This window comes from Stomoxys calcitrans, chromosome 2 (assembly GCF_963082655.1).
Source record: "Stomoxys calcitrans chromosome 2, idStoCalc2.1, whole genome shotgun sequence".
Taxonomy (NCBI): Eukaryota; Metazoa; Arthropoda; class Insecta; order Diptera; family Muscidae; genus Stomoxys; species Stomoxys calcitrans.
The window spans coordinates 1,846,617-1,873,693 of NC_081553.1; the positions used below are offsets into that span (position 1 = coordinate 1,846,617).

The following is a 27,077-nucleotide window of genomic DNA, read 5'->3' on the forward strand; positions in this document are numbered from 1 at the left end:
TGGGGCTGCAATCCATAATCGAAAGAGTAATGTAGAGATCCACTTTTCAAATTCATTAAAATAATACATTCCGCAATAACGACAGCCAGAGAGAGCTATCAGCCTTTTAAAAAGTTTTTGCTTTTTCAAATGAAAGCCGCACGCAATTAATCTGAAGCTATTTTCATAAAATTCTCTTGAGAATTCTTCGAGTCAAATTGAACCGATTTCTTTCAGTTTCAAAATGATTCGCCTCTATGTCTATGTCAAATCTGAAGATGATCGGATGAAGATTGCGGCAGACGGTTCGTATACTTATCTGACAAACAAATTCATAAAACCGTCGACCACAGTAGTCCTGTAGGGTATAAATACCACAAAATTGGTGTAGGGGTATAAGCGCCACAGTAGTGGTGAAAGACTTAACTGAAGCCATTCATTCGCGAACGAATCCAAGCATGTTCTGTTGCATCCCTTGTGTCACAAGTCACAAGAGATAAAAAAATCAAACGAATCATTTTAACAAGGCGTGTTTTAGGGTAAACAAAACATTTTTGGCTCAAAAAAATTTGGAATTTTCTCATAATAGAACCAGCGTTTTTCACAGCGGTTTTACCATAAACCAACAGTGAAAACGCTAAACGGTTTGGTAAGTAATAAAAATATTCCAAACGTTTTAATTTTTTGCATGTAAAAACACCAAATGGGCTAAATGGTTGGACAATACCAAGTTACAGCTACATTTTTTAAATCAGTTTCAAATGAACTCAGTTTTGCATACTGAAATTGCGAGACATTTCATTACTCATAAACACTGTGCGGGAAATTATACACTGTGCGTTCCTTTACACTCGTACAAGTCAGTTCAATTGATCCACAATATTGAGAAGGCACGTTGCTGTTGACAGCAATTAAATGTCCTCACTCATTTCCAAATGTGTAACAAAGGTTAAATCGCACACATTCTCAGAAGGGCTGTGAGACTGCAATTTCTTCTTATCCGAAAATCCTAAAAGTCAAATAGTTTCAAATCGTTCCGCAACATATGCCAAAGAAATGTTGGTATTTAAATTTACAAGATCAGCGATAACATTTGGAACGTAAACTCAATTCGTAATTGCTAAAGATGAGATCTCGCTATACAACAATCCAAGGGAACCAAGCAACCAACAAGGACATTAGCCAGCTGCTGCTGCTGTTGAGAAGCATCCTTTGTTGCATGTGTAAGCAATGCAAGGCGGAAAAGTGGAAATGGATTGGGCTGCTTTTAATTGCTCCTAATCTGAAGTGGCATTGTTTTTGGGTAAATGAAAATTCAATAATGCAGTAGTTGTTGTTTCTTATCAAATTTATTTGTTTTTTTTCGTTCTTTATTCAATGACTGAGTCGCTTCAGCATCTATAAGAGCGTTTGTGTGTATGTACAATAACAAATTGCATTAAGATTTAATAATACACATGTAGTATGACTAATGTATGGCTAAGGATCTATGCTAAACGCCGGCCCAGACCCATGGGACCAACCGGCTTCCTAATAATAGTTTTAACATATTTAGGCACAATTTGTTTATGACTTACAATGGTAATAATACAATTACACTTATTAGATAGGTAGCTAGTAAGTATGTATATCGATTGAATTATAATTTATTACAGCTAAGTCCATTGCTACAAAAATAATTTGTTTAAATTCTTGAGAGGTACACACGATTCGCATTGTGGGCGTATGCGAAGGAGTTGCTTATTGGCTATTGGCTCCTCCTTACCTTAGAATGCTACGAAAAATGACTAAATTGTTGTTGCTTCTGCTACTTGTGCTTGGTGGACCACACATGTCCCCTTCTGGCTTGCCATTAAACTAACACTGAACATTCGAAAATAAATAGAAGACTAATTTTGTAAAAGCAAAAAAAAAAAATTATCAAAAAGATAAATAAAATAAGTAACACGCCAGAATGCCTCTGCTTCACATTGGATGCTGCACCAGGTGATGGGGATGTGCGTGATGCGCCGTCGTCTGCTGCATTAGATGATTTGCCGCCTGGGCGGCATGACCCCACATAGAAATGTTCTGCGGTGGTAGTTCGGCGACTTTGTGCTTAAGAGATGCCGGTTCCTCAATTTCTCCGCGTTTCGATTTATAACGGCGATTTTGAAACCAAATTTTTACTTGTGTAGGCGAGAGGTTCAGCTTTTGTGCTATGGCCTCCCGTTCGGCCCCTGTTAGATATTTCTTCATGCGAAATCTACACTCAAGCTCAAGGACCTGGGCCTGAGAAAAGAGTACGCGTGGTTTACGTTTCGAACGGGGCTTTCCGTTTTTCCTTAACTCCGATTTTGAGGATGTGACTTGAGAAATATCTTCTGAAAGCAAAAGAAGAGGAGAACAGGTAAAAAGGATGCTTATTTATACAAAAATATATATATTTTTTTATAAAAATCAGAACTAGGATTCTGACAGTAACTGCACAACGTTTCCGTCAAAAAATTTTGAAAACAGACAAAACAAGTAAAAACGTGTTAAGTTCGGGCGGGCCGACTTGTTGAAACACACCACCATGGATTCTTCGTTAAATGTACACAAAATTAAATTTGTTGAAAGGCATAATTTTACTTTACATACCAAATTTCTGCCAAACCAGGCCAAGCTTCTAGGAACCGAACAAGGATAATCGAGAGATCGGGTTATATGGGAGCTACATCAGATTAAAGATCGATTTGGACCGTACTTGACACAGAACTCGGAGAAATCAGACAAAAATTACGGGGCACAAGATGTCATCAATAAGATGTATCTGTGCAATATTGTAGGCGGCTAGCTTATATGTTGAACCGCTATTGTGCTTCGCGGACGGACGCACATGGCTAGATAGACTCAAAATGTCCAGACGATGAAGAATATATAAGAACATTATGGGGTCGCAGATCAATATTTCGAGTTTTTACAAACGGGATAACTAGGTTAGTATACCCCCATCCTATAGTGGTGGATATAAAAATCGGACTGCTTTTAAAAGGCAACAAAAATAAAGTCAAACATTACATCGGGAGATCGATATATATGGCACCTATATCCAAATATATACCGATCTAGGCTATATTGAAGAACCTTATACGAACAACCTATTTCCTATAAAGCTAGCGATCTGAAATTTGCACTACAGGCTTCTAGTAGGTAAAAAACTCTATCACAGAATTATCGTGAACATTGTTCCATGTTTAGGTATAGCCCCCATATAGCGAGTTCACCTATTTTGAAGAGTTTGGCCGTATTTTTCAAACGAATGCTTCTGTAATTTGGCATTTTGGCTTTTCAGAGAACAAAAAATATGTGAACCAAATGTTATCAAGATAGGCCTATGTTTTGTTATAGCCCACATTAAGCGCTACCACTCGATTTCACCCATTTCGCAAGATATGACCGCATTTTTCTTAAAATTATCGCTATAAAGTGGCATTTTGGCTTCTCAGAGAGCAAAAAATATGCCAACCAAAAATTATCCAAATAAATAGGTTTATGTTTTGATATAGCCCACATTTAGCGGTACCACTTGATTGCACCTATTTTGAAGGGTTCGGCAGTGTTTAGAAAAAAATGTTACAACAATGCCTTCCGATTTGGAACATTTTTAATAGTTTGTATTCTTTAAAGAAATTTGAATGTTTAACTGGTAAACAAACGGGTGAATTAAGCAAATTTAATGAAATTTTCAACAGGGACGATAGGGACAGGAAACGATGCCATATTTTTTTCCGCTCTTTTGACATTTCTCTTCAGTAAGTTTAGCCATTTCATGATGGAAATATTTACGAGCCAACAACCAGTGGACATTGTTATAATTTACTATAGAAATTCGGAGTCAGTGGCCTCAACGTTAAGAGCGCAACGTCCAATTAATGGTCGTCATAATTGTCCTACCAGATCAATAATTAAGCGGCTAGTGGAAAAATTGTAATCCACAGGCCCAGTACAAAATATATAATATGCGTTATTGGGCAGACAGCAATCAACACGTACTCCCGAACAAATTACGGTTTGGTGCGATTTATATTATACAAATTGACGGATATGGCTAAATCGACTCGAATGTCAAGACAATCGAGAATATATATACTTTATGGGGTCTCAGATCAACATTTCGATCTGAGCCCTATCCTATGGTGGTGAATTGAAAATAAGCAGCAAAATTACAAAATAATACAGTCAAAATTTAATTTTTTCTAGGAAAAGCATTTATCGAAATACTGTTTTTAGAGAAAATTTATAAAAGGACAACATATATTTCAGGCGTTTCGGAGACATTTGGTAACTCCAACATTTACAACAAGGACTGGCTCTAAAAAGCGGCAATACCGTCAATAGCCTATTTAGCAAGACTAACACCTGGATAAGGAAAGAGGAAAAATCTAACGTGGTGTACTCGATAAGCTGCGATGGGGACAAGTCCAATTTATGTCCAATGGCATATCTTGGCACTACAAAAACATAACTAACACCCCAACTGAATGGGGTGAACCACACAAAACGGATACAGACCATTGTGCACCAATGTATAGAAACTCAATACAAAAATATAAGCAATAGACAAATATAAGCAATAAACAATAAGCTTCAGTCATTCTTGTGTGGTGTAAGAAATAAGTTCATCTGTTTTAAAATGTAATTTCTGTTTCAAAAGTTACATTTTAATCAAATTTATATTTTTGTTTCGGTAAATGCAAATGCAAATTTCGCCCATGAACATTCCATTAAGGAACAGGGGCTAACTTCACACATATCAATGAGTGCAGTCCGATTTAAGTTTAAGCTCAATGATAAGGGGCCTCCTTTTTTATAGCCGAGTCCGAACGGCGTGCCGCAGTGCGACACCTCTTCGGAGAAAAGTTTTACATGGCATAGTACCTCACGAATGTTGCCAGCATTAGGAGGGGAAAACCGCCGCTGAACATTTTTTCTGATGGTCTCGCCAGGATTCGAACCCAGGCGTTCAGCGTCATAGGCGGACATGCTAACCTCTGCGCTACGGTGGCCTGTGCTTTTGTTAAATTCTGTTTTATGTTACTATTTATAATCTTTTTAGTTATCCATTCCCTGATGAAGATTGCCTATGGTAATCGAAATACAGGATAAATTTTAAATAAAACAATTGATAAAAAAAGCAACGATATCTGTTTTTAGTAATTGTAATGGCCTCAAGCCGAACTATCCACGAAATTATAATAAAAAGGTCAACAATACGCAATATAATAACAAAATGTTTTTGTTGTGTTGTCTTTAAAGAATCTTTCAATAATATTTTCACAAAACTATCCTTGAAATTTAAAAAAAAATAGAAAATTTAACAAAAGTTTTGTCTTAAAAAAATCATTAAAATGTTGTCTTAAGAAAAAATGTCATAAAATTTTGTCTGTCTTTTTTAAAATTGCATAGAAATTCTGTTTTTGAAATAATTGTATTCAAATCTTGTCAATATGTAGAATTTCGACCAAAAGCCATACATATTTTAGGAGTCATAGAGGAGATATACGTTCAAAATTTTTAGAAGATCGGTTGATAAATGCTCTTGAGTAGGCTCTAGAAGTGAAAATTAAATTCTCTGGTGATCAGAAGAGTCATAAGAGAAACCTTTGTGCTTAGTAGCACGAGGATCGGTTGACAAATGACGATATAATAGCAGTATTAATCTAAATAAGACGAACATATATGTAAAATGGGAGCTATATCCAAATACGGACCGATTTCTTCTAATTTCAAAAGAGACAGATGGAGTAGGCTCTAGAAGTGAAAATTAAATTCTCTGGTGATCAGAAGAGTCATAAGAGAAACCTTCGTGCTTAGTAGCACGAGGATCGGTTGACAAATGACGATATAATAGCAGTATTAATCTAAATAAGACGAACATATATGTAAAATGGGAGCTATATCCAAATACGGACCGATTTCTTCTAATTTCAAAAGAGACAGATGGACAGACCGACAAACTAACTAACGGACCCATAGACAGTAAGTAAAAATTAAAACCTCATCTAAACTGTAAGTATCGACAAGGCTTCGAGCATCTACAAACTCTATGTTAGAACAAGCGCACAAGTCCAAAGGGCATTAAGAAAAATATTTCTGATTTTAAAAATAAATTATAACAGTCGTATATTTATAAATAGATCTAATGTGCAATTGACAAAGATATCGCAATTTAAAAAAGTCCGACAAAAATGCATTTGATCTTAAACAAATAAAAACGTGCTAAGTTCGGTCGGGCCCAATCTTATAAACCCTCCACCATGGGTCGCATTTGAGCTATATCGTGTTTTGAAAAGATTTGGGCCAAACTTGGCTTGGATGTTGGTGCCCATAGTGAATGCCATTGCGCAAAACTTCAACCAAATCGGATAAGATTGCGCCCTAAAGGGACTCAAGAGGTAACATCGGGAGATCGGTTTTATGAGAGCTATGTATTTATATCAGGTTATGGACTGATTCAGACCATATTAGACAAGTATGTTAGAGGTCATAAAAATGCCATCTATGGCCGCGCACACTTTCATATGGAAAAGTTATCGCTGCCAATTAACATTTTAAGCAAATACTCACTTTTTCGACTTAAATCCGCTGTTCTCGCTACCAATGATGCCTGATCGTATAGGGGGCCACCTGTAAGGCCTGCCGAAATATTTCGCAACGAATTTGAATTGTTGGCCGTTTCCATTAGAGAGTGTAACGAGGTGGGTGCAGGATTGACTGGAGACTTCTTTTGACCCGATGAGGGAGTATTCAAATCCACCTCAGTCGAACTGTTGAGATCCAGTGTGGGCGAGGGCGTCACATAGGGCGTGGGGACATATTCACTTTTCACACTATTTGACTGCGTCAAATCGATGTGGGCCATGTGCGGAGGTAGCGAAGTTGAGAGATTCTGTGTTCCATTGTGACTGGGGAAAGGTTCAGCTCCGTAACCGGGATACTGATGATATATGGACTGGGCGTTTTGGGCGGCAGGATAACCAGGTGGCTGATATGTGGCAGTGGGGGGAACATAATATTGGTGGGCGGCCGCAGCGGCTGCAACAGCTGCCGTGTTGTAGCCCTGATAGCTTTGATGGTGATGTGTTGAGGAAGCAGCGATTGCGGCAACAGCCGTAGCGGCAGTCTGATGCGTATGAGGAGCATGTGTTATGAGGGGCGTTGTGTTGTAGTCCTGATAGCTGGGATAAAACTGGGCCGGTGAGTGGCCGCTACTCGCAGGCGGTAGGTGGTGACCATGTGGCACCATGGGTGACAATGTGTGGGCAGGATCGTAGCCACGGGTATCGTAGTCGTTCGAGTAACCAGAGTTGGCCTGTAAAGGGCTAAAAAAACAAGACAAGAACAATTTAAACAAATATTGAATGGGAAATCTGTAACAAAATGTTTTCCCAGTTTCCTGGGAAATTTTATAATTTAACCCGCTGAGAACACATGGTGATTGGCCAAGCGCCCACACATGTCCAACAGCACGCACAACCGCACCATAGGCACCAAAATAAGAAAGTCTTGCGAAAATGTTGTCACTTTTGTCGCACGGTTTTGGGCAATTGTTTGATAGATGCTTACTCGAACATCGTTTCACGCTTAATCATGGCTTTTTGTTTGTGAATGACATTCCATCACTCACAACCGCCTATTTAGAAAACAACAGAGCGACAATGAAAGTTGGGAAAAGTAACAGCAACCAGGGCGCAGGCGCACAAGAAGCAACGCACCAACATGTGCCTATGAATGGGCTGCTGCTGCTGGAGAGTGATCGTTCAATACTAACCGTCCGTCTTTGGTCGCAACAACAACCAAACTGGTCATCTCCGGCCAAAAAACCTCGTCGACTACCTTCGTTCGGTGATCAATGTTATTTCTAGTGTGATCTACCCATGCATATGTGTGGCTGGGCTCACTCACTGCCTGACTGGCTTAGTGTCCGTCTCTTCGTCGGTCCGTCCGGCACTCTCTGAGGGTGTATGAGATGTCTACTCGCATATACGTGCATGTGCGGCTGTGTATTTGTATATTATTTTTATTATTATTATTTTTTTTTGTGTTTCTTCCAAAAGATCAGCAGAAACAAAAATTATTATAATTCTCCCATAATGATTTGACAAAAATTAAAAGTAAACATTCATAAAACCCAAAAACCAAAAATAAACGTTTATGGCACAAAATGATTTTGGACGTCTGTTGTCGTTGCCGTTGCCATTGCCATTGTCGTCACATTCTCAGTCTTCGATGTTGATGTATCTTTTCTTCCATCCGATTCTTTGCAGCGTTTTCTGTTGCTGGCTACGTTTGACTGACGTCCTTTCTCCTGCTCGTTAGCATACTGTCATAGTACAGTGGTACGGAGGAGGCAAGGCAACAAAGCATTGATATACTCTCAGGTGAAGCTTCGGGGTAAGTTAAACCTTCACAGTGCATATATTCATATCTACAGTTCCGCGAATTAGTGTTCGCATGGAAGTTCATATAGGGCTACTTTTTGTGCGATTTTTGAAAGTAGTTATTACTTGCGTCGCTTTTTTACTCTTCCCTAAATGATTGACAAATATATTCAAAAAATATTTTTCGCATTATTTTGGATAATATTTTTGGCTGTGGAGCTTTCTGAGCACGAAGGCCCCTGGACCTCCCTGGGATCAAAAATGCCCTTTTGAGGGGAAGTTCTCCAACCTTGGCCCCGTAGGTCATTCCCGAGTCCATGTTTTTGAATATTCCTAATCGACTCGCCAATACGTTTCATTCTCACATATCAATGAGTGCTGCCCGATTCAAGTTTTTACATGGTAACTATGACCATATAAGTGTGAGCCAGGCGATACATCATTTTGGGGCTAATATATTAATTTTAATCTTAAGTGTTCTTAGCTAATTTTCCCAATTACATTTTTCAATCACGAAAATATCAATCACAGATTTTAAAAAGGTGATTTAAAATTTTTGGAATAAAAAAATTGCTTATTAAAATTTTTTGAAATGTTCAATTAATTTTTTAATTGATGCAATTAAAAAGTTATTGAAATTTCCGAAAGAAAATTTAATTGGATCTATTTAGAAATTAATAATAGAAATAGGTAAATGATATGTTCAAATTTTTGCGAAAAGCACGCTGTATATGACGCATTCTCGGTTTCGGTGGAACTTGGTACACATACTCGTATGTTAACCACGAATTTGAGTTTTATGTTTGGGTCCATGAGCACTCCTAAGACAAAAAACAACCCCGAGGGATTTTCCATAAATTCCGGATGTCGGGAATGTGTTGATATAAATTTCGCCGATATGTAGGACTACCGTAGGAGTACCGGTCTTCAATATACCCTTCCAATTATATGTTATATGATGCTTAAAATAAAACAAACGTGCTAACTTCGGCTGGGCCGAATCTTAGGAACCAATTACCATGGATTCTGCTTAAATCAAAAAAAAAAAACTGAAAAAAAGTTCATAATTATACTTTACGTAGAAAATTTCTGCCAAACCAGGCAAAATGGAAGCTTCTAGGAGATGTTGAAAGCTGATCGGCTGATGGATTCATATGGGAGACCATAGACTGATTTGGCCAATATTTAACATGGATGTTGGAAATCGTAACAGAACATCACGTGCAAAATTTCAAATTTCCCAATCGGATAAAAATTGAGGTTTCTAGAGGCTCAAGATGTCATATCTGGAGACCAGTTAAATGATTTGCACCATACTTAACATTCTGGTTGAAAGTCGTAACGGAATACTACGTGCAAAATTTCAGCCCAATCAGATAATAATTGCAGCTTCTAGGGGCTCAATAAGTCAAACCGGGGGATCGGTTATATGGGGAGCTATATCCAAATCTGAATTATGTGTGCAAAATTTCAAGCGGATATCTTTATTCGTTCGACCGCTATCGTGATTTTCACAGACGAACCGGCAGACGCTAGATCGACTTAGAATGTATACATTTTATAGGCTCCCAGACTATTATTTCAATGTGTTTCGAACAGAATGACTTGATTAGTATACCCCCATGCTATCATGGTGAGGTTACATTGTCTATATTTAGCGAAAAATATGTTACCACGATTTATACTGGCAATAAATAATATGTTATAGCATTGATATGCATACTTTTTATATGTAGATAGGATTGCGCCTAGAGATTTAATAATCTAATCGAAAAAGTGTTTATATTGAAGCTTTATCTTATACACTCAACCAAATTTGTTATTCAAAACAGCAGGAGCCATTTTCAATAGGATGGACGATCTAGCCATCAAATCACGCTGCAGTCTTTAAAAAGAGAGATATTAAGCTCAAACTTTGCACATATTCTTTTTTGTCATCCGACATCCTTCATTAAATTTGGCCTCGATCGGTCCAGATTTGAATATAGCGGCCATATAGACCGATCTCTCGATTTAAAGTCTTGGCGGCATAAAAGACGCATTTATAATCCGATTTCGCCGAAATTTGACACAGTGACTTATGTAAAGCTTTTCGACATCCATGTCGTATACGGTTCAGATCAATCTACATTTCGATATAGCTACCAAAAAGACCAATAATTTGCTCTACAAAACTGAACAATAACTTGTACTTATTAGACTACAATGTCCGTGCCGAATTTGGTCCAAATCGGACCATATTTCGATATAGCTGCTATAGGGGCATATATTATGCATTTTCACCGGATTATGACAAGACGTGGTTTACCCGAGGTGGTGGGAATCCAAAGTTCGGCCCGGCTGAACTTTGGATACCCACCAATTTTTTGTTTAATTAAAAATTGCTTTTATTGTTTAATTAAAAATTGACGAAATCTCAATCATGAATGCTGCAGGTTAAACGTTATTTATTATTACATTAAAGCGGAGTTCGCTAAACGGGTAAATACATTACATCAAAATTCACTTAAGTTTTAAATCCAATCTGAAAAAATTCAATTAGAATCGGGATTGAAATTTTTTTATTTTTCAATCAAAAAATTAATTGAATAAATATTTTTTTTATTGAATCTGAAAGTTTTATCAATCACAATCATGTTGGAAAACTTTGCCATTTTCAATTAAAAAATTAATTGATTAGATATATTTTTTTCTGAATCTCAAAACATTTTTATTAAAAGAAGTGACTGAAAATGTTATCTTCTCCACTTAAAAATGTATTGCTTCAATCATTTTTTTATTTAAATCGAAACACCATACCAACACGTCGTGTTTTGTCATTATCTTCTAATTTTGGAAGCATTTTCTTCTTGGGAAACTACTGCGAAACAGTTATGTACTCAAAAGAAAATAAATCACAGCTATTGTACATTTTTAGGGGCATTTTCTCCTTAGAAAACCACTGTGTAACAGTTATATACTCATTTAATGTAGCAACGATACCAGTTAGGAGCACAATGCCAAGTACCAGATATTCAACACACACGATGATGAGGTAGAAGACGGGGAAGCAAAAGAAGATGCATATGATAGTTGGCCTGTCATCATGTTTTTATAGGATTTCTCATCATTCGGGTTATTTTGAATATTTATTCAAGAAAAAAAAACGTATTTGTCAGTTTGCGTACGGGGTATGGTGTCCGTCTGTCTGTCTGTCCGTCTGTCTGGTCCAGTATAGTGTGGTTTGGTGTAAAGCAAATATTATTTTCTTAGGAATTATTCGTGTTGTTCAACCGTTTGTTCAAGCAGCAGCAGCACCACCACCAGCACCAACAGCGATGATCACTCGATCCAACTGTCCGTCCAACTGTCTAATGTCGTTTGTTAATACACGTTAGAAAAGGCGTTATTATTATATTATGGGTAAATAATGGTGCTGTGTTAGATAGACGAATGGATAGATAGGTGGACGGCAAACCACAACAACAACACTATACGCACACAAAACAGAAAGTAACAAGATCATCTGGATTTGGTTCCAAAAACGAAACGAAACGTAACTATTGCTGACCACAACGACCATGGTGGTGTTACTTACTACTTCAGTCACTACCATGTTTTGCTGCCGCTTCTTGGCTGCTGCTGGCTTACCATTGGATAAATATTAACTTTTCGACAAGATTTATGATGAAAAAACAATGATGATCGGCCAGTCCGTTGGAGGGATAGATGGATGGGTGATGGGCTCACAGGCTGTCCACTCTTAATTTTTTTTTCCTTTTGTTTTCCAATAATTTCTGGGAGGTAGTTTGTTAAATGTTTTATATACATATATAATTATTATGTGCATGCTTACATACTTATAGCCAAATTTGAGCGATGCACACACAGAGCTACAGATGATATACCTACATCGAAACTAACATTTAAATACCCACAAATAATGGTGGCGATGATGATGACGATGGAGATGGCGATGATATGCCGACATTGTATGCAGACAATGGCGTCTTGTCATCATGGCCTTTTTTATTCGTAAGGCATTGTGACGCAGAAATGTCAGTATAAATTTCCTAGAAACCTTTTGTATTTGTTTTCCCTCCGTATCCCCCCTTGTGTACCTCACCAGCATGGGTTGAAAGTATACTCTGGACCATTTTTTTGTCTCAAAAAAACTTGTGTTATGTTAATACGTTCTATACGAATGTATGGAAAAACAAATTGGATAATTATGAAAATATTGATCTATACACGCTTGCAACAAATAACCTTCCTCCCATCCCATCTGTTCCATGGAAGCATGAGTTTTAGTCCCAAAATTCCCCAAAAACTACGAACGTTTAAAATCAAGATGTGTGTACATAGATTTAAATTTTTTGTACCCATCACCAAAGAATGGGATGGTCACACTAATTAAGTCGTTCCGTTTGTAACAATTCGAAATACAAATCTGCGATTCCATAAAGCATGTAGTATATAGTCTGGATCATACTAGACATTATAAGTCGATCTAGCTATATCCGCCCATCCGTCTATTGAAATCTGTACATATATTTTTACCGGTGCCGTTTGGGTTATAGTGCCCATATAAACTTGTCCTTTGATTTTACTTCTTGAGTTCCGTGAAGCGTTTAATACCTTCCGAACTTCATATATTAAACCTATCCTCCTATACACCCTCGTCAAATCCCGTCTAAACAGGGCCATAAATAGACAAATCGATCCCCTCATAAAAAGTAAAAAAATATATAATTTCCCCAAATTCATTTCCCCACATAGCATTGGTGTGCGACATGAAAAAAAAAATATTTTTTCGGACGAGAAAAATTTAAACTTGGTTGGTCCGTATAGTTAAAACTTTTAGTTCCACGGTATTCGCAAGGAAGAAAATTGTAAAATTGTACTACGAAACTTTTGACCTAGTCATACAATGTACCACTAACATGACAAGGTACGGCATAGACTAACGGCCTCATTCACAAAATTTTGTGAAGCGTTAAGATGGGTTTTTGACAGTTCTATAAAGGAATTTTATCAAATAATTATATTTCAAATCTACGTTAAAGCTATGTTCAGATTTATCAAAAAAAAAATTTACCAAATTTTATTTTATTATTTTTGCCCAAAATTTGTCGTATTCAAACATTCTTGATTTTGTATTCACATTAGACACATATTGTTTGTCCAAAATCAAATCAAAAAGTGTTAACCTTTAGATCAAAAAAAGACTTTAAATTTTCCCTACAATCGATTGCATATAAAACTTATGTTTTCTTGTTTGATCTCACAAAAAATTTTAAAATCAAACAATGAAACACAAATTTTACATGCAATCGAATGTAGGGCCAATGAAAAGTCTTTTTTGATTTAATGTTTACCGCTTTTTTATTTGTCTTTTGACAAACAAAAGAAAATGTGTCTAATGTGAATACAAAATCAAGAAGGTTCGAATTTGACATGCTTCGGGCAAAAATGATAAAACAAGTTGGGTCAAATATTTGACTAATCTGAACGTACCCTAAGTTTTGTGAATAAGGCCGAATAATGTTCAGTATAAGGGAATTGAAGGAATGCCAATGAAATGGGCAGAAAATTTATTTCCGACCCAATTCGGGTCATTGTCATATAGACCGATCCCCAATTTAGGGTCTTGAGCCTATATACGGCGCACCATGTTATTTGAGGACATCGGCGGCCTCTTGCTACTTAGTATTCAGAATTTCACTGCAGTATTCCTTTTAAACCCAATCATATGAATGTTTTTTGTCCTCTGCACCAAAGAACGATATCACAACGGAATCAAATGCATGAGCCTACGATAGTCTTGCTTTTAATAAGCCAGTTCGTAATAATTCAGTTCGTATTTGAATTATTCTACAGCATTCAAATCGGAAATTCCTCGCGGGAGCTATGGTCTCAAGCAGTCATATCGGTATTTAAGGGGCCTTTATCAGTATATAGAACAATTCGGATCATGGTCTGGATGCTGGAAGTCATCGCAGGTGTCTTTAGGAGAAATTTCAGCCAAATTAGGTGAAAACTGAGGCTTCTAGGAGACCAACAAGTTAAATCCGGGGATTGGTTTATATGGCATGAATGTTGGAAGACATAGCAGACCTCCAAATTTCAGTCAGTTTATTGAACGATTTGGATCATAATGGGGGCTAAATCCAAATCTGAACCGATATAGTCCATTTGGAAGCTTCAACTACCTATGTACATTGATATGAAAAATTTCATAATTACATACAAAATTACATAATTACATAGAGATATCTTTATTCGTTGGAACGGTATTGAAGTTCAGAAATTCCATTTGAAATTCAGAAATTCCATTTGAAATTTAGAAATTCCATTTGAAATTCAGAAATTTCATTTGAAATTCAGAAATTCCATTTGAAGTTCAAAATATTTCATTTAAAATTCAGAATATTTCATGTGAAATTCAAAATATTTCATTTGAAATTCAGAATATTTTAATTGAAATTCAGAATATTTTAATTGAAATTTTGAATATTACAGAATTTCTAACCACATGTTATATTGGATCAGGAAGCTGAAGAAATACTAACGCGGATGGAAGCGGAAACCAACATTACCTTAAAATTCATCAAGGAAAAAATACTGGCTCATTTAAAAATTTAGCTATTTCCACCATATCCAACAGAATCCACGGGAAAGTGATCGGCATCAAGCGGGTGCACCATCAACCGGAGTCTGTGAATTCCCAGATAAACAAACAAAAGATGTCTGAATTTGTGCAAAAACTTAACGAACTTATTCGTGAGGGGAAGCAAGTGGTCTATGTGAAGGACACAAATTTCAACCCGCTCTTCAGAAAAAATACGGATGATCTCGTAGGGGTACCAAAGCTGTACAGACTCCAACAAAAGAAGTGGTTCCAGTCAGTTTTCTCAAAGTGGGTGGACATGGGGAACCAGTTGTCAGAACTTGTTTTAGTTGTTGACAACACTCCATGTCACAATGCATAGATTGGAGAGATTGAATGGAGCGCCATACAACATTCTTTAACATTCCAGGAAAAAGCCTAATCTCTGCAAGATATACCTGTTGGACGTTTGTCATTTTCTTTTTAATTTCTTCTTCCAAAAATTTATTGTTCATATTTTTATTATTCTTGTTGATGTCTTAATTTTAATTTATTATTGTTAATTGTATTCATTTTTCTTCATTTTTTTGTTTCATGGAATTACTTGTAATCTTAGAAAATAAATATAAATACATATGTATGTTGATCACATGAGCAAAAAACTTCTTAATTATTTCATACTTCATAGTTTTTATACCCTCCACCATAGGATGGGAGTATACTAATTTCGTCATTCTGTTTGTAACTCCTCGAAATATTCGTCTCAGACCCCATGAAGTATATATATTTTTGATCGTCATGACATTTCATGTCGATCTAGCCATGTATGTCCGACTGTCAATCAAAAGCACGCAAACTTTCGAAGCTTGAAGCTAGCCGCTTGAAATTTTGTAAAAATACTTCTTATAGGTGTAGGTCCGTTGGGATTGTAAATGGGCCATATCGGTCCATGTTTTGATATAGCTGCCATATAAACCGATCGTGGATCTTGACTGCGCCTCTACAGGGCGCAATTTTTATCCGATTCGGCTGAAATTTTGCAATATGTGTTTTGTTATGATTACCAACAACTGTGCTAAGTGTGGTTGAAATCGGTTCATAACCTGATATAGCTGCCATATAAACCAATATTGGATCTTGACTTCTTGAGCCACCAGAGTTGCGTCCTCTATTGGCTCAATCCTTATCCGATTTGGCTGAAATTTTGCACGAAGTGTTTTGTATGATTTCCAACAACTGTGCCAAGTATGGGTGAAATCGGTGCATAACCTGATATAGCTGCCTTATAAACCGATCTGGGGTTTTGACTTCTTGAGCCTTTAGAGGGCACAAATCCTATCCGATTTCGTTGGAATTTTGCATGACGTGTTTCGTTATGACTTTCAACAACTGTGCAAAGTAGGGTTCAAATCGGTCCATAATCTGATATAGCTGCCATATAAACCGATCTGGGATCTTGATTTCTCGAGCCTCTATAGGGCGCAATTATTATCTGATTTGGGTGAAATTTTGTTCAACAGATTCTCCCATGACCTTCAACATAAGTGTCTATAAAACGATCTCCCTAAAGAGGGGCTCAAAAAGTAAATTAGTTTTGGCTGAAATTTTACACAATGACATCTACTGTGAAATGAAATATATCCATACTTTGTAAATGGCGAAGTTTGTATACACGAATTCTATGGCGTGGGTACAGAAACGTAGCATTTTAAGTGCTCTGAGTCGACTCCGGAGTCGGTTTATTGGTCTAGCAGTTTTCCTAGAGTCGGAGTCGCAGTCGAGTCAAAGTCGCTCAACTCCGCATCCCTGGTAACATCAATTTTTTTCTGATTTTACAAACAAAATTTCTTTGAGTGTAGCCTATTTTGAAAAAATTTGTCATAACTGTGCTGGAAACCGACATTCCGATATGAGTTCCCGGATTCGATTGTACTTCTTAAGCACTTCAGGGCACATCTCTTATACCATGTTCAGACCAAAGCTTTTTTGAGCAAACGACTCGTTTTCCCTTTATAATGTTCTGTTTATATTCCTTTATAATTTATTAGGTAAAAACGAGTCATTCAAAACATGTGACCCAAATAAATGCCTAAATTGTGATAAATAAACACAGCCTGAATAATGTAAAAAAACCGGTGCAAGATTTAGTATTAGTATACGCTACACCATTATAGTGGTACAGGGAAGAGATATAGACCCATCAATAAACATACCAATCTACTCACAATCACTTTCTGATTCGATCTAGTTATGTTCGTCTGTTCTTCTCACAATTTTTACGTGTCTGTATTTCTTTCTGTCCACTTTTAATTGTGTACAAAGTACAGGCCGCAATTTCACAATTTCACACCATCGCCTTCAAATTTAGTACAGTCATCTTTTTTGGCATAGAGACGAAGCCTTTCGAAATTGGAAGAAATCGGTTCATATTTGGATATAGCTCCCATATACGTTTTCGTCTGATTTGGACTACTACTGCAATAATATGGTCTTTAGCGAACTGATTCTCACGAAATTTGGAACAAATGATTCTCTTTCGACTCTGCTGTTGAATTTCATAGAAATCGGATAAGATTTAGATATAGCTTCCCTACATATGTGTTCGCCTTTTTTAGTGTATTTCGTAACAGATTTTTTCAAAATTTCTCTATGACTCCTAATGAATGAACTGATTTCGATCGAAATTCTACATTTCAAATTACAATATATCTAATTTCTACGAAATAGACTGTATTATTATTTGTTAAATGCGAAAAAACGGGAAGAATACATTTTTCACTAAAAACAAGAAAAATTTGTTATTCTGAAAGATAAGACATTAATTAAATTAAAAAAAAAAATTTAAGTTTCTTTAAGACAATAAGACATCAATAAAATTTTCTACACAAACAAAATTTCGATAAAAGTTTCTCCTAGAAAAATTTTCCAGGATACGATATGATATATTTAAATGAGAAACAAAACACGATTTTCATATACGAAATATCAATAAATAATTTAGAATTGCTCGACTCCGCAGCCCTGGATGTAACCACAGAAAATCTGCTGAAAATGGAGCAGCATTAATTTTAGCTAAAACAGTAAAAACTCTCTGCTGTTTTCAGAAAATAAAATGTTAAACGCAGCCTAAGCAAGTCCAAATTTGCCCATGAACATCCGCAGTGCGACACCTCTTTGGGAAGAAGTTTTTACATGGCATAATACATCACAAATGTAGCCAGCATTAGGAGTGAATAACCAGCGTGAACATTTTTTTAATGTTCTCGCCAGAATTCGAACCCGGCGTTCAGCGTCTTAGGCGGACATGATTACCTCTGCGCTACGGTGGTCTCCTGCAGCCTAAGAATTATACTTATACATAAAATAGCTGTATATCTTATCTCCTAATTATGGAATATGGGGTAAATAGCGTGAAATTTTTAAAATTATCTACAAGTTGATCACTTTCTAACTATTTCAAATAACAGCAAACAAAATATCTACATTCATAAGTTGGGACTGCTTCATAAATTTTGAGAGATTTATTCATGATTTTTATACTTGAGTTTTATTCAAGATTTGCAGATATTGTTTGCTGACATCAGCAGTCTTTATATTCTGGATATAAGAATTAAGTCGTCCAGATGGTAAAGAAAAATGGGAGATCAGAAGAGATAAACCATGTACTTAATATAAACAGTTAAGTTTAAAAATTATCTTAACGTGTGACCCAATTTAGTGTAGAATAACTCTACAAACTTGGCAGTAAAGAACCGCCACTCATTAATTACCTTCCACCATAGGATAGGGAGTACCAACTTCGTTATACAACCACAACACAAGGCGTCAAAATGTTGATCTGAGATCCTACAAGGCATGTAGATTATCATGATGCTACGTCGTTTTGACTTCTTGAGCATCTGGAGGTTGCAATTTTTAGCCCATTTGGCAATACAAACATAGGGATATTTACTTTTCAACCCTGGGAATTCCGATTTTTTTCCCGTTGTAGTTGTAATGCTTATCATATCGATATTTGAATGCATGTTGTAGTTAGATGTCAATACAGCACGGGGAACACGGCGATTGACCATTTTCTCGAGTAAAGCGCGTATTAGGTACAGGAAAATAAGTTATTCGTTTTGCGATTAGTAAACTACAAATTGGGGATATCTCATATTTACAATGGCATTCCGCAATGGCAATCCTCATTTTAACCGATTGCCCGATTGACATCCCTTATTTTGATTAGATTTGGCTAAAATGGCGTCTCCTATCCAAAAGGGTAGAAAGGGCTCTGGCGGTGGGCTATGCACCCCCCAGAAAAGTTTTAAAAAACAATATAAAATTGCACTCGTTTAAGTTTCTGCCGTAGTGGAGGGTATATTCGATTCGACAAGGCCGAAATGAACGCTCTTTTACTTGTCTAATAATCATATGCTGTAGTGCGAAAATGGCAAAACCGTAATTGCAGTGCTCATATTTCTTGCCCGTACTCAGACTGTGACTGTTGTCTTTGAGTTGGAGATGAGCATATTTGCCTTTGCACCACAACGTTTCCTGCTTCTAATACATAATATGTACAACATTTCACAAACGAAATCCAATAAAAATGCAAACGAGTTCGCCATCTCCCCTTTGAGGAGGAGACCAGCGACCAATTGGAAATTGGTTATAAATGCGAAACTGAAGTACAGCACTTGAAACATGTTTTGACATTTGAAAAAAGTACTTGAGTGAACCAAACTGTGGTTTATGAAATAACTCGAGTTTCGATCAGTCCGTCCAACGTCTGTTACAGCCACAGTAGGAAGAAATATTGGCATATTTCGTTCACTTGGCATTTGGGCTTGTTTCTCTTACTTGATGGGAAATATTCTCATGGAGGCCACTATTGGAGGTTTGAAAGTAAAAGTGAAGTAAAACAAATATTTTTAGCCATCACAAAATGAGGTTTCTTCTTTCGATAATTGGGGTAGTTTTGTGAGATTAATCTAAGCATTGTTCTAATCCGAGAGTAATATTTATGTATGTATGTTAGGGTGAAGACTTTTTGAGTTTCTTTCTCAAAAGGAAATAATCCTGGTGCCCGTATGAGATAACTTTTGTCTATCAATGACGTAAATTAAAATGTATTTTGTTCTACTAGTGAAAAAAGTCACGCACAAACCACTTTGAAAAAAAAACATTTTGTGAAATTTTCTAAATCATTTTGTGCGTGGGGTTTTTATGATCAAAATATGATGCGGGGATATGAGGTTGTAAAAAAATCATAACCCCCTAATGTTTGTATGTACAAGAAAAGCAATTATTCCAAATAAAATATTATGTCAAAAATCACATAACATAACAACATGATAATTCAAGTTACTCAGGTTCGTTTCTATGTCTTAAAATAAATCAACAATAGCCCAGAAAAAATTGGTTAGCACATGACATAATTTTTGACATGTAAAATAATAAATAATTCATTATCCTTAGATAGACTAGCTGCTAAAACATAACATAAACACAAAAGCATAACCATTTTTGATGAAAAAGAATTAAAGTTTCCTTTTGTGTTGTTAGCAGATATTGAAAGGGGAAAATAGTGCCTCATTCAAACAATAGTAATGTGTATGAACGCGTAGAGCTGACATCATGTTCTCTATCGCCCAGTTGCTGTGAATAAGAGTTATTTTAGTAATTTTGTAATTTTGATTTACAATATAAAGGTCTCGAATCCGAATCTCGGAACAACAAAATAATTTTAAAATTTTTTATAACTTCAAAATTACACCCCACAAACAAAAAATTTAATATTTTTTATCTTAAATAACGCCACAGTCTTTCCCATTAGGTAATAAAAATTAAAAAATGTGAAATAAATATGACGCTGAGCGACGTGAACATGAGAAAAATTTTCATCTGTGGTTATCCCCTCCTAGTGACTACTAGAACTACTAAGTGTCTTTGCAAGCATGTTTAATAAACCAACTGAACATTTGCTGCTGTTTTCAGGTTGAAAGTAGCCTACATTTTCAAAAAAAATACTTTAAAAATGTGTATGTTGCATCTTATCATTTATTTTTAGAGGTATATATGGTACATTTAGTTTTAATTTCTTACAATTTGATAATTTTTTAACGATTTAAAAGACAAAATATCTACTGAAAATCATAATTATGCGATTCGAGAAGAGTATTTCCCTAAAATGACCCAAAATGTACATTGACATATAGGAAATGCCCAAAATTTTAGCTAGTTTCCTTCACCTGATCAACAGCTTCTTCGTACACATGACATCGCACCCATTAGTATACATTTCAAAAGGTGTCTGAATATGCTCACAATTTTTTTGCTTTTGCCTATGTGTACATGACTTTGCCAATAAGCATAGACTAAGACACACATTTCCATTTGCCTACTGGTCAGCTTCTCAGCCATGAAACTTCCTTAAATCTACTTCTGCCCGCACTTATTCTTCTCTATGCTGCATTGACCGCAATTTCCACTGGGACACACATCTCCATTTGCTTTCTGATAAATTCATTAAACTTCATTAAATCTGCCTGTGCCAACATTTATTCCATTTTTTGCCTATCTATGTTAGTTTGAGAAATACATTGATTTCCACAACATCATATCTCCCTGATTTATTATGCATTGCTGACAGTAAGCACAACAACAACATCATCATATCACTTGTATGCAAGGCATCAACAAAAGTCTATCTTCTTTCTATGTATTCAACCTTTCTATGTATGTATCCAATGTTATCAACCGATCTTGGCAAATTGTTGCATGACGCTTTTCGCTACGACTACCACAACATGTCCGAATTTTGGTCAGATTTCGATATAGCCCCCATATACATATACTAGCATCCCGATGGTCCGCTTCTCCCCTTTTTTAATTCTCCCTTTTTAGTGTAAGACTTCCAAAAACCTTCGTAGGTACTCAGTTTATAAGATTATGAAGTTTTGTAATAATTGCGTATAAAATTTCAGAAATCTGTCCCCTTCTGTAAAGAAAGTACCAAATAGTACCAAGAATAACAATACATCGGAAAAACCACTATATATTGTCAAGGTATAGACGAATCCCAACTTTGAGCGCTTTAGCTCAATTCGTTAAAAAAGGACCGTTTTGTATGATTAAGTACCTAAATGTACGATTTTGGAAAATAAAGTCTTTTCATCGTCCATAATTTATAGTCAAAGTGTAGCTGAGAGCTTAAGATCACTCCGCTTTGTATGTGTTTCTATAATAGATCATTTAGTTCAATTACATATTATTTCGTACATGACAAATTTCGGACCTATAGCTCCATCTATAAAGAAAGTACCAAATGGTACCAATTTTGGTACCAAAATATACGAATTGTAAAAGGATCATAGTCAGCCAACATATTTTTCGCAGTTGTACCTGCATGCCTAATTTCATACCTCTAGCTTCATCTGTAAAGAAAGTTCCAAATGGTACCACAATGTATGAATTTTGAATTGGTTATTTAGCCACCTATAATATATTTTCTAGTTGTACCTACATGCCACATTTCAGACCTCTATCTCCAATTGTAAAGAAAGTATCAAATGGTACCAATTGCGGTACTAAACGTACGTTTTCCCCCGTTACCAGTACATTTATTTCATTTTTTCTTTTCACTCGCATCCTTTTGCCCCAGATGTCTTTTAAGTAAAATTTCAAACTTTATCCATCCACCCTGTACAACGTTCACTCATTTCGTACTTTTTGGCACTTTTTTAGTACCTAAATGTACAAGTTTCCTAAAGCTCTTATAGTCACCCAATTAAGTTTTCCATAGTGTACCTAAGTTTAAAAATTCAGAGCTAAAGAAACTATCAAATAGTACCATTTGTAGTACTAAACGTACTATTTCTCCAATTTTTTTTACCAAACCTTATTTTTTCTAGACGCTCTTTAATTTGAGTCCAAGAATATTTTTCAAGTACATTCCGTTCGCGCTGGGGAAATATGTACCATTTCGTAATTTGTAGTACCTAAACGTACGAATATCACCAAATCCATCCTTTATGCACGTTTTCTCCCGTTACCAGTACATTTATTTTATTTTTCTTTTCACTCTCATCCTTTTGCACCAGATGTCTTTTAAGTCAAATTTCGAAACCATCCTTATCCCGTGCCTATGAGCACCCAAGACCAACATTCGTGCAAAATTTCATGATTCTAATTTTAGCCGTTTTGGGTGGGCGATGATCAGGCAGTCAGCAGTCAGTTTCGTTTGTTTATTAAGTGTAACACCAGCACAACAAGATCATATCTTATAAGTTAATGTGCTGGTTCACAATTGCGTACATAATATGTATGTACATTAATTCTTATTTTCATATTTAATATTAAATAATTTTAACAACTTTAACAACTAGCAGTTAATACGTACGGCCTTATTCACAAAACTTAATGTTGATTTGATATGGCTTTATTTGACATATTTCTTTTATAGAACTGTACTCAACCAAATTTGTTATTCAAAACAGCAAATATGTTTCATAAAACAGCACTTTTGTCTGCTGAAAATGGGAAAGCAGATATTACTGCTGTTTTAGCAAACATAGGGTTGCTGTATTAGCGTTTCGGTCATCTACAAGCAAAGTTTTTTTACATCTAAATATAAAGAAAACTGATTATGGGAAGTATAAATTCAGTGGTGATTATAAACATCCACTGAGACACATATTTACATTTGTATTTAATTTTTCTTCTAACATCCCTCTCCATAATTAAGCAGCAGTCATTTTCAGCAAACAACAGACCTTTCAGCAGTAACCCTGCTGCTCTTAAATTGCAGAACTACTGCTGTAATAGCAGAACCACTGCTACAATAGCAGCAAAATTAACTACTAATATTCAGCAGACAGTGTTTGCAACTTTTAGCAAACTTTTTTCTATGGGTGTGTCAAATAAACCTATTTCAAGGCTTCATAAAGTTTTGTAAATAAGGACGTTAAGATATACATATATCGCAAGTTAATTTGTTCCCTGGTGCAAATTACCTTGTGCAGCTGGAGTATGCATTTAACTTTCAGTAAGTTTGTAAATGATATGTTAAATATTTGGTATGCAAAATGTGATATGTGTTCTTGTCGATTTTTGTTAAAACAAGTCAGTCACTCAACACTTTTATATACATAGATGTATTCCCCGATTTTTACCTTTGTCAGAGCATAATCAACCGATCTTCTCAAAAGTGTTTGCAATGTATTTTTCTATGTGTATGGATTTTGATCGAAATCGGTTCAGATATAAATATACATAGTTCCCCTATTGTTTTGAATAGTATTGCAATAATGTGGTAATTTTTCAACCGATGTTATTTTGAATCACCTGGTATGGTCCTGTAGGCGTGGTTGGGGTGACAATTTGGCTGATGTTCGTTTACATAAAACGCGTACCTTCCACTTTTTGGACACCCTAAATTAGGCAATGTGGATATGTAATAAAAATGGAAAAAAATCAAAAATTGTTTATCCGCGTTCCTGCACTCATTTAGTAAAACAACATGTTTTCTGCAACAACAGGCAGTGTGATGAAAATGTAACGGCCGTTATTTTTGCTAAAGCAGCAAACATTTACTGCTATTTTCAGATGATGGTATAAAGTTATATGAGCTTAAAACTGTCAGAAGATCTTAAAACATTTTTATTACAAATTTGACCATGATCATTAAGGAACAGGGGCAAATTTCCTACATATGAATGAGTGGTGGTGAGAGAGTTTGTATGATTTTATTAAAAAGTTGAAAAAGAAAGCGCAAAGAGACAAATATGAAAATGTTTAACTTTATATCTGCAGAGTGTGTTTGCTATATCAGTGGACTAATATGTCTGGGTGTGGGGTCAACTCACATCTACATACCAAATTTCATGCGAAATCGGAGGTGCGCCCTATAAAGTATTATAAATTTTTTCCCACTAGTAATTTTGTTATCAAATAGAGATTTGTAAAAAGTCTTTAGTGCAACAGAAAAAATAATTAATAAAATTGCTCAGTTCTTTGTCTGGCACCCGCTCCATGGCAATGTCACATATCACATTCATGTCCCGGTCAACATTTTTCATATAACTTCTAGCCCAAGTTTTCCAGATAATTCGTTAAGGAAGTTATTTGAAATACCTACGATTTGCTGAAACCATACACTGCCTGTTTCTTGCAATGTTACAAACTTTAAATTCTTCTCGTATAATGATGAGAGCGTTTTGAATATTTAAGATTTCTATTCGAAATGCGCCGATGTGGTTGTTGCTTCAACGTTTGGCGAAATCAATTGCGTTGAACTTACCTTTCCATAGTGCCGTAAGATTCGTAGTCCTCGTTTTGATTGACCATGTTCAAAATATCCTTAACTGAGAATGGCGTATTGTTGAGCGAGTCTGCGTTGGTGATACTTCCAGGACTTGGTTGGTTGTAATCATAGTAACCTTGAGCCACTTGCGATGTTTGCTGTTGGTGCTGCAGCATTCTGTGTCTTGAAGGGCTTTTTTGCAATTTTCAATTATTTTTTGTATTTTTCTTTATTTCTGTCTTAACACTTTTCACACACTTGGGCTCTTCTTGGTTTACTCGTGTTTTGTTTTATTTCGATACTTTTCTTTTTTTTTTTTTTTTGTTTTTGCATTCGGGTTATAGGTAATAAAACTAATGATTACAAAAGAAAAACACTTGAGTTGAAATCACTTAAGACCGGGGCCAACTGCGGCCACTTTAATTCGTGTTACGACTTTATTGTTTTGTTTTTTTTTTTTTTTGTTGCTTTGTTTTTGCACTTGCGCGATATATTCAATTGCTTAGCTTAGTCCAATTGTCAACTGGGAAAAATTATCAAAAGCGAAAAAATAACGTGAATAAAATGTGAGGGGGGAAAACAAAAAGAAAGGAAACGCATCCGTTGTTAAGTGTGGAGCGCCGCGTGCGTGTGTGTGCAATTTGTCAGCACATCTAAACAACTGATTGAAATTCCACAGCAGACGAACGCTTACTTAATTAACTGTAAAAGGCAGACACCAACGAAACCACCACCAGCATCCATCCATCTCTACGACGACACCATCCACCCTCTCGCACGAACCAACAGACGAATAAGATCTCTGGCATGTGTTTCTCGTTTTTGTACCGGTCGTTCGGCCGCTGTTTCGTTTGTTCAGTGCCAGCCATGTGTATGGGAACAAACTGGTTTGAACTGTTTAAAAAATGGCGCCCTTTCACAAACACATTTGTGCAAATCTGAAACTTGGGGAATTTTATGATGATCAAGAACCTAAAAATGTTCATGGTGTGCACTGAGGGACTATTTTAAACGTTCAAACCAGCTATGGTAGTAGAGGGAAAACTCACAGACGAATCAATCAACAACAGCTGGCTCCTCCCCTTGTAATGTCTGTTGAAATGTTTTACACTTCTTGTCGCATGAGTAAAAAATGGCAGCAGCAACCAGTGACCAATGAGAGATTAGTTTCATGTTCAAAGAGTTCCGTGCACATTAGTTGCGTTTTTCTTCTCATAATCATATGTCATTAAATTTATTATATATTGTACTATTATAAAACAAAATGATAACATTGCTATTGTTATTTTCGCTTTTTTTGGCTGGCTTTCATCATCTCCCATACTAATCAAATTACTCGAGTGAACAAATTCTCAACAAAATTATTGTACAAGATAGCAAAAGGTTTCTTTGGGTGTACATTGTATTTCGCGATTTGACCCCGTTTTGCATCTTTCTTTTGGATTGTTAAAGAAAAAGGCTACGTCAATAATTTGTAAGTTAAAAGATAATTCAAAAGCACAAAGTCAGTGAGGGTAAATGAACCATTGAATAGCTTTGCAGCCAGATCAAAAATGCAACTTATCTAACCATTAGCTAAAAGATGAATGCTATGTTTTATTTCACCACTATAGGAGGGGGGTGAGGGGTTCCAACCTAGTATGGTATCGGTATCAAATGAAAGACCTACGGGGAAGGGTAGGATTTTTAACCGCCGTTAACTCTAGGCAATATGGGTATCATATGAAAGGTATTAAGAAGTAGATTATGAAAAGGCAAAAAAACAAATAAATTACTCTCATTAGCGGCGCTTTTTCCCATTTTCATATTTATATAAAAT

At 36.0% G+C, this 27,077-nt stretch overlaps 1 protein-coding gene across 1 annotated transcript; it reads right to left on the minus strand.

Moving 5' to 3' along the window:
• Positions 1–1,309: 1,309 nt before the first annotated feature.
• LOC106083503 (muscle-specific homeobox protein tinman) lies at positions 1,310–25,471 on the minus strand. Its single transcript, XM_013246580.2, has 3 exons — positions 25,256–25,471; positions 6,571–7,325; positions 1,310–2,342 (listed from the first exon to the last, which is right to left on the minus strand). The coding sequence occupies exons 1-3, from the start codon at positions 25,432–25,434 to the stop codon at positions 1,945–1,947; spliced, it is 1,332 nt and encodes a 443-aa protein (XP_013102034.2). The 5' UTR covers positions 25,435–25,471; the 3' UTR covers positions 1,310–1,944.
• Positions 25,472–27,077: the final 1,606 nt, after the last annotated feature.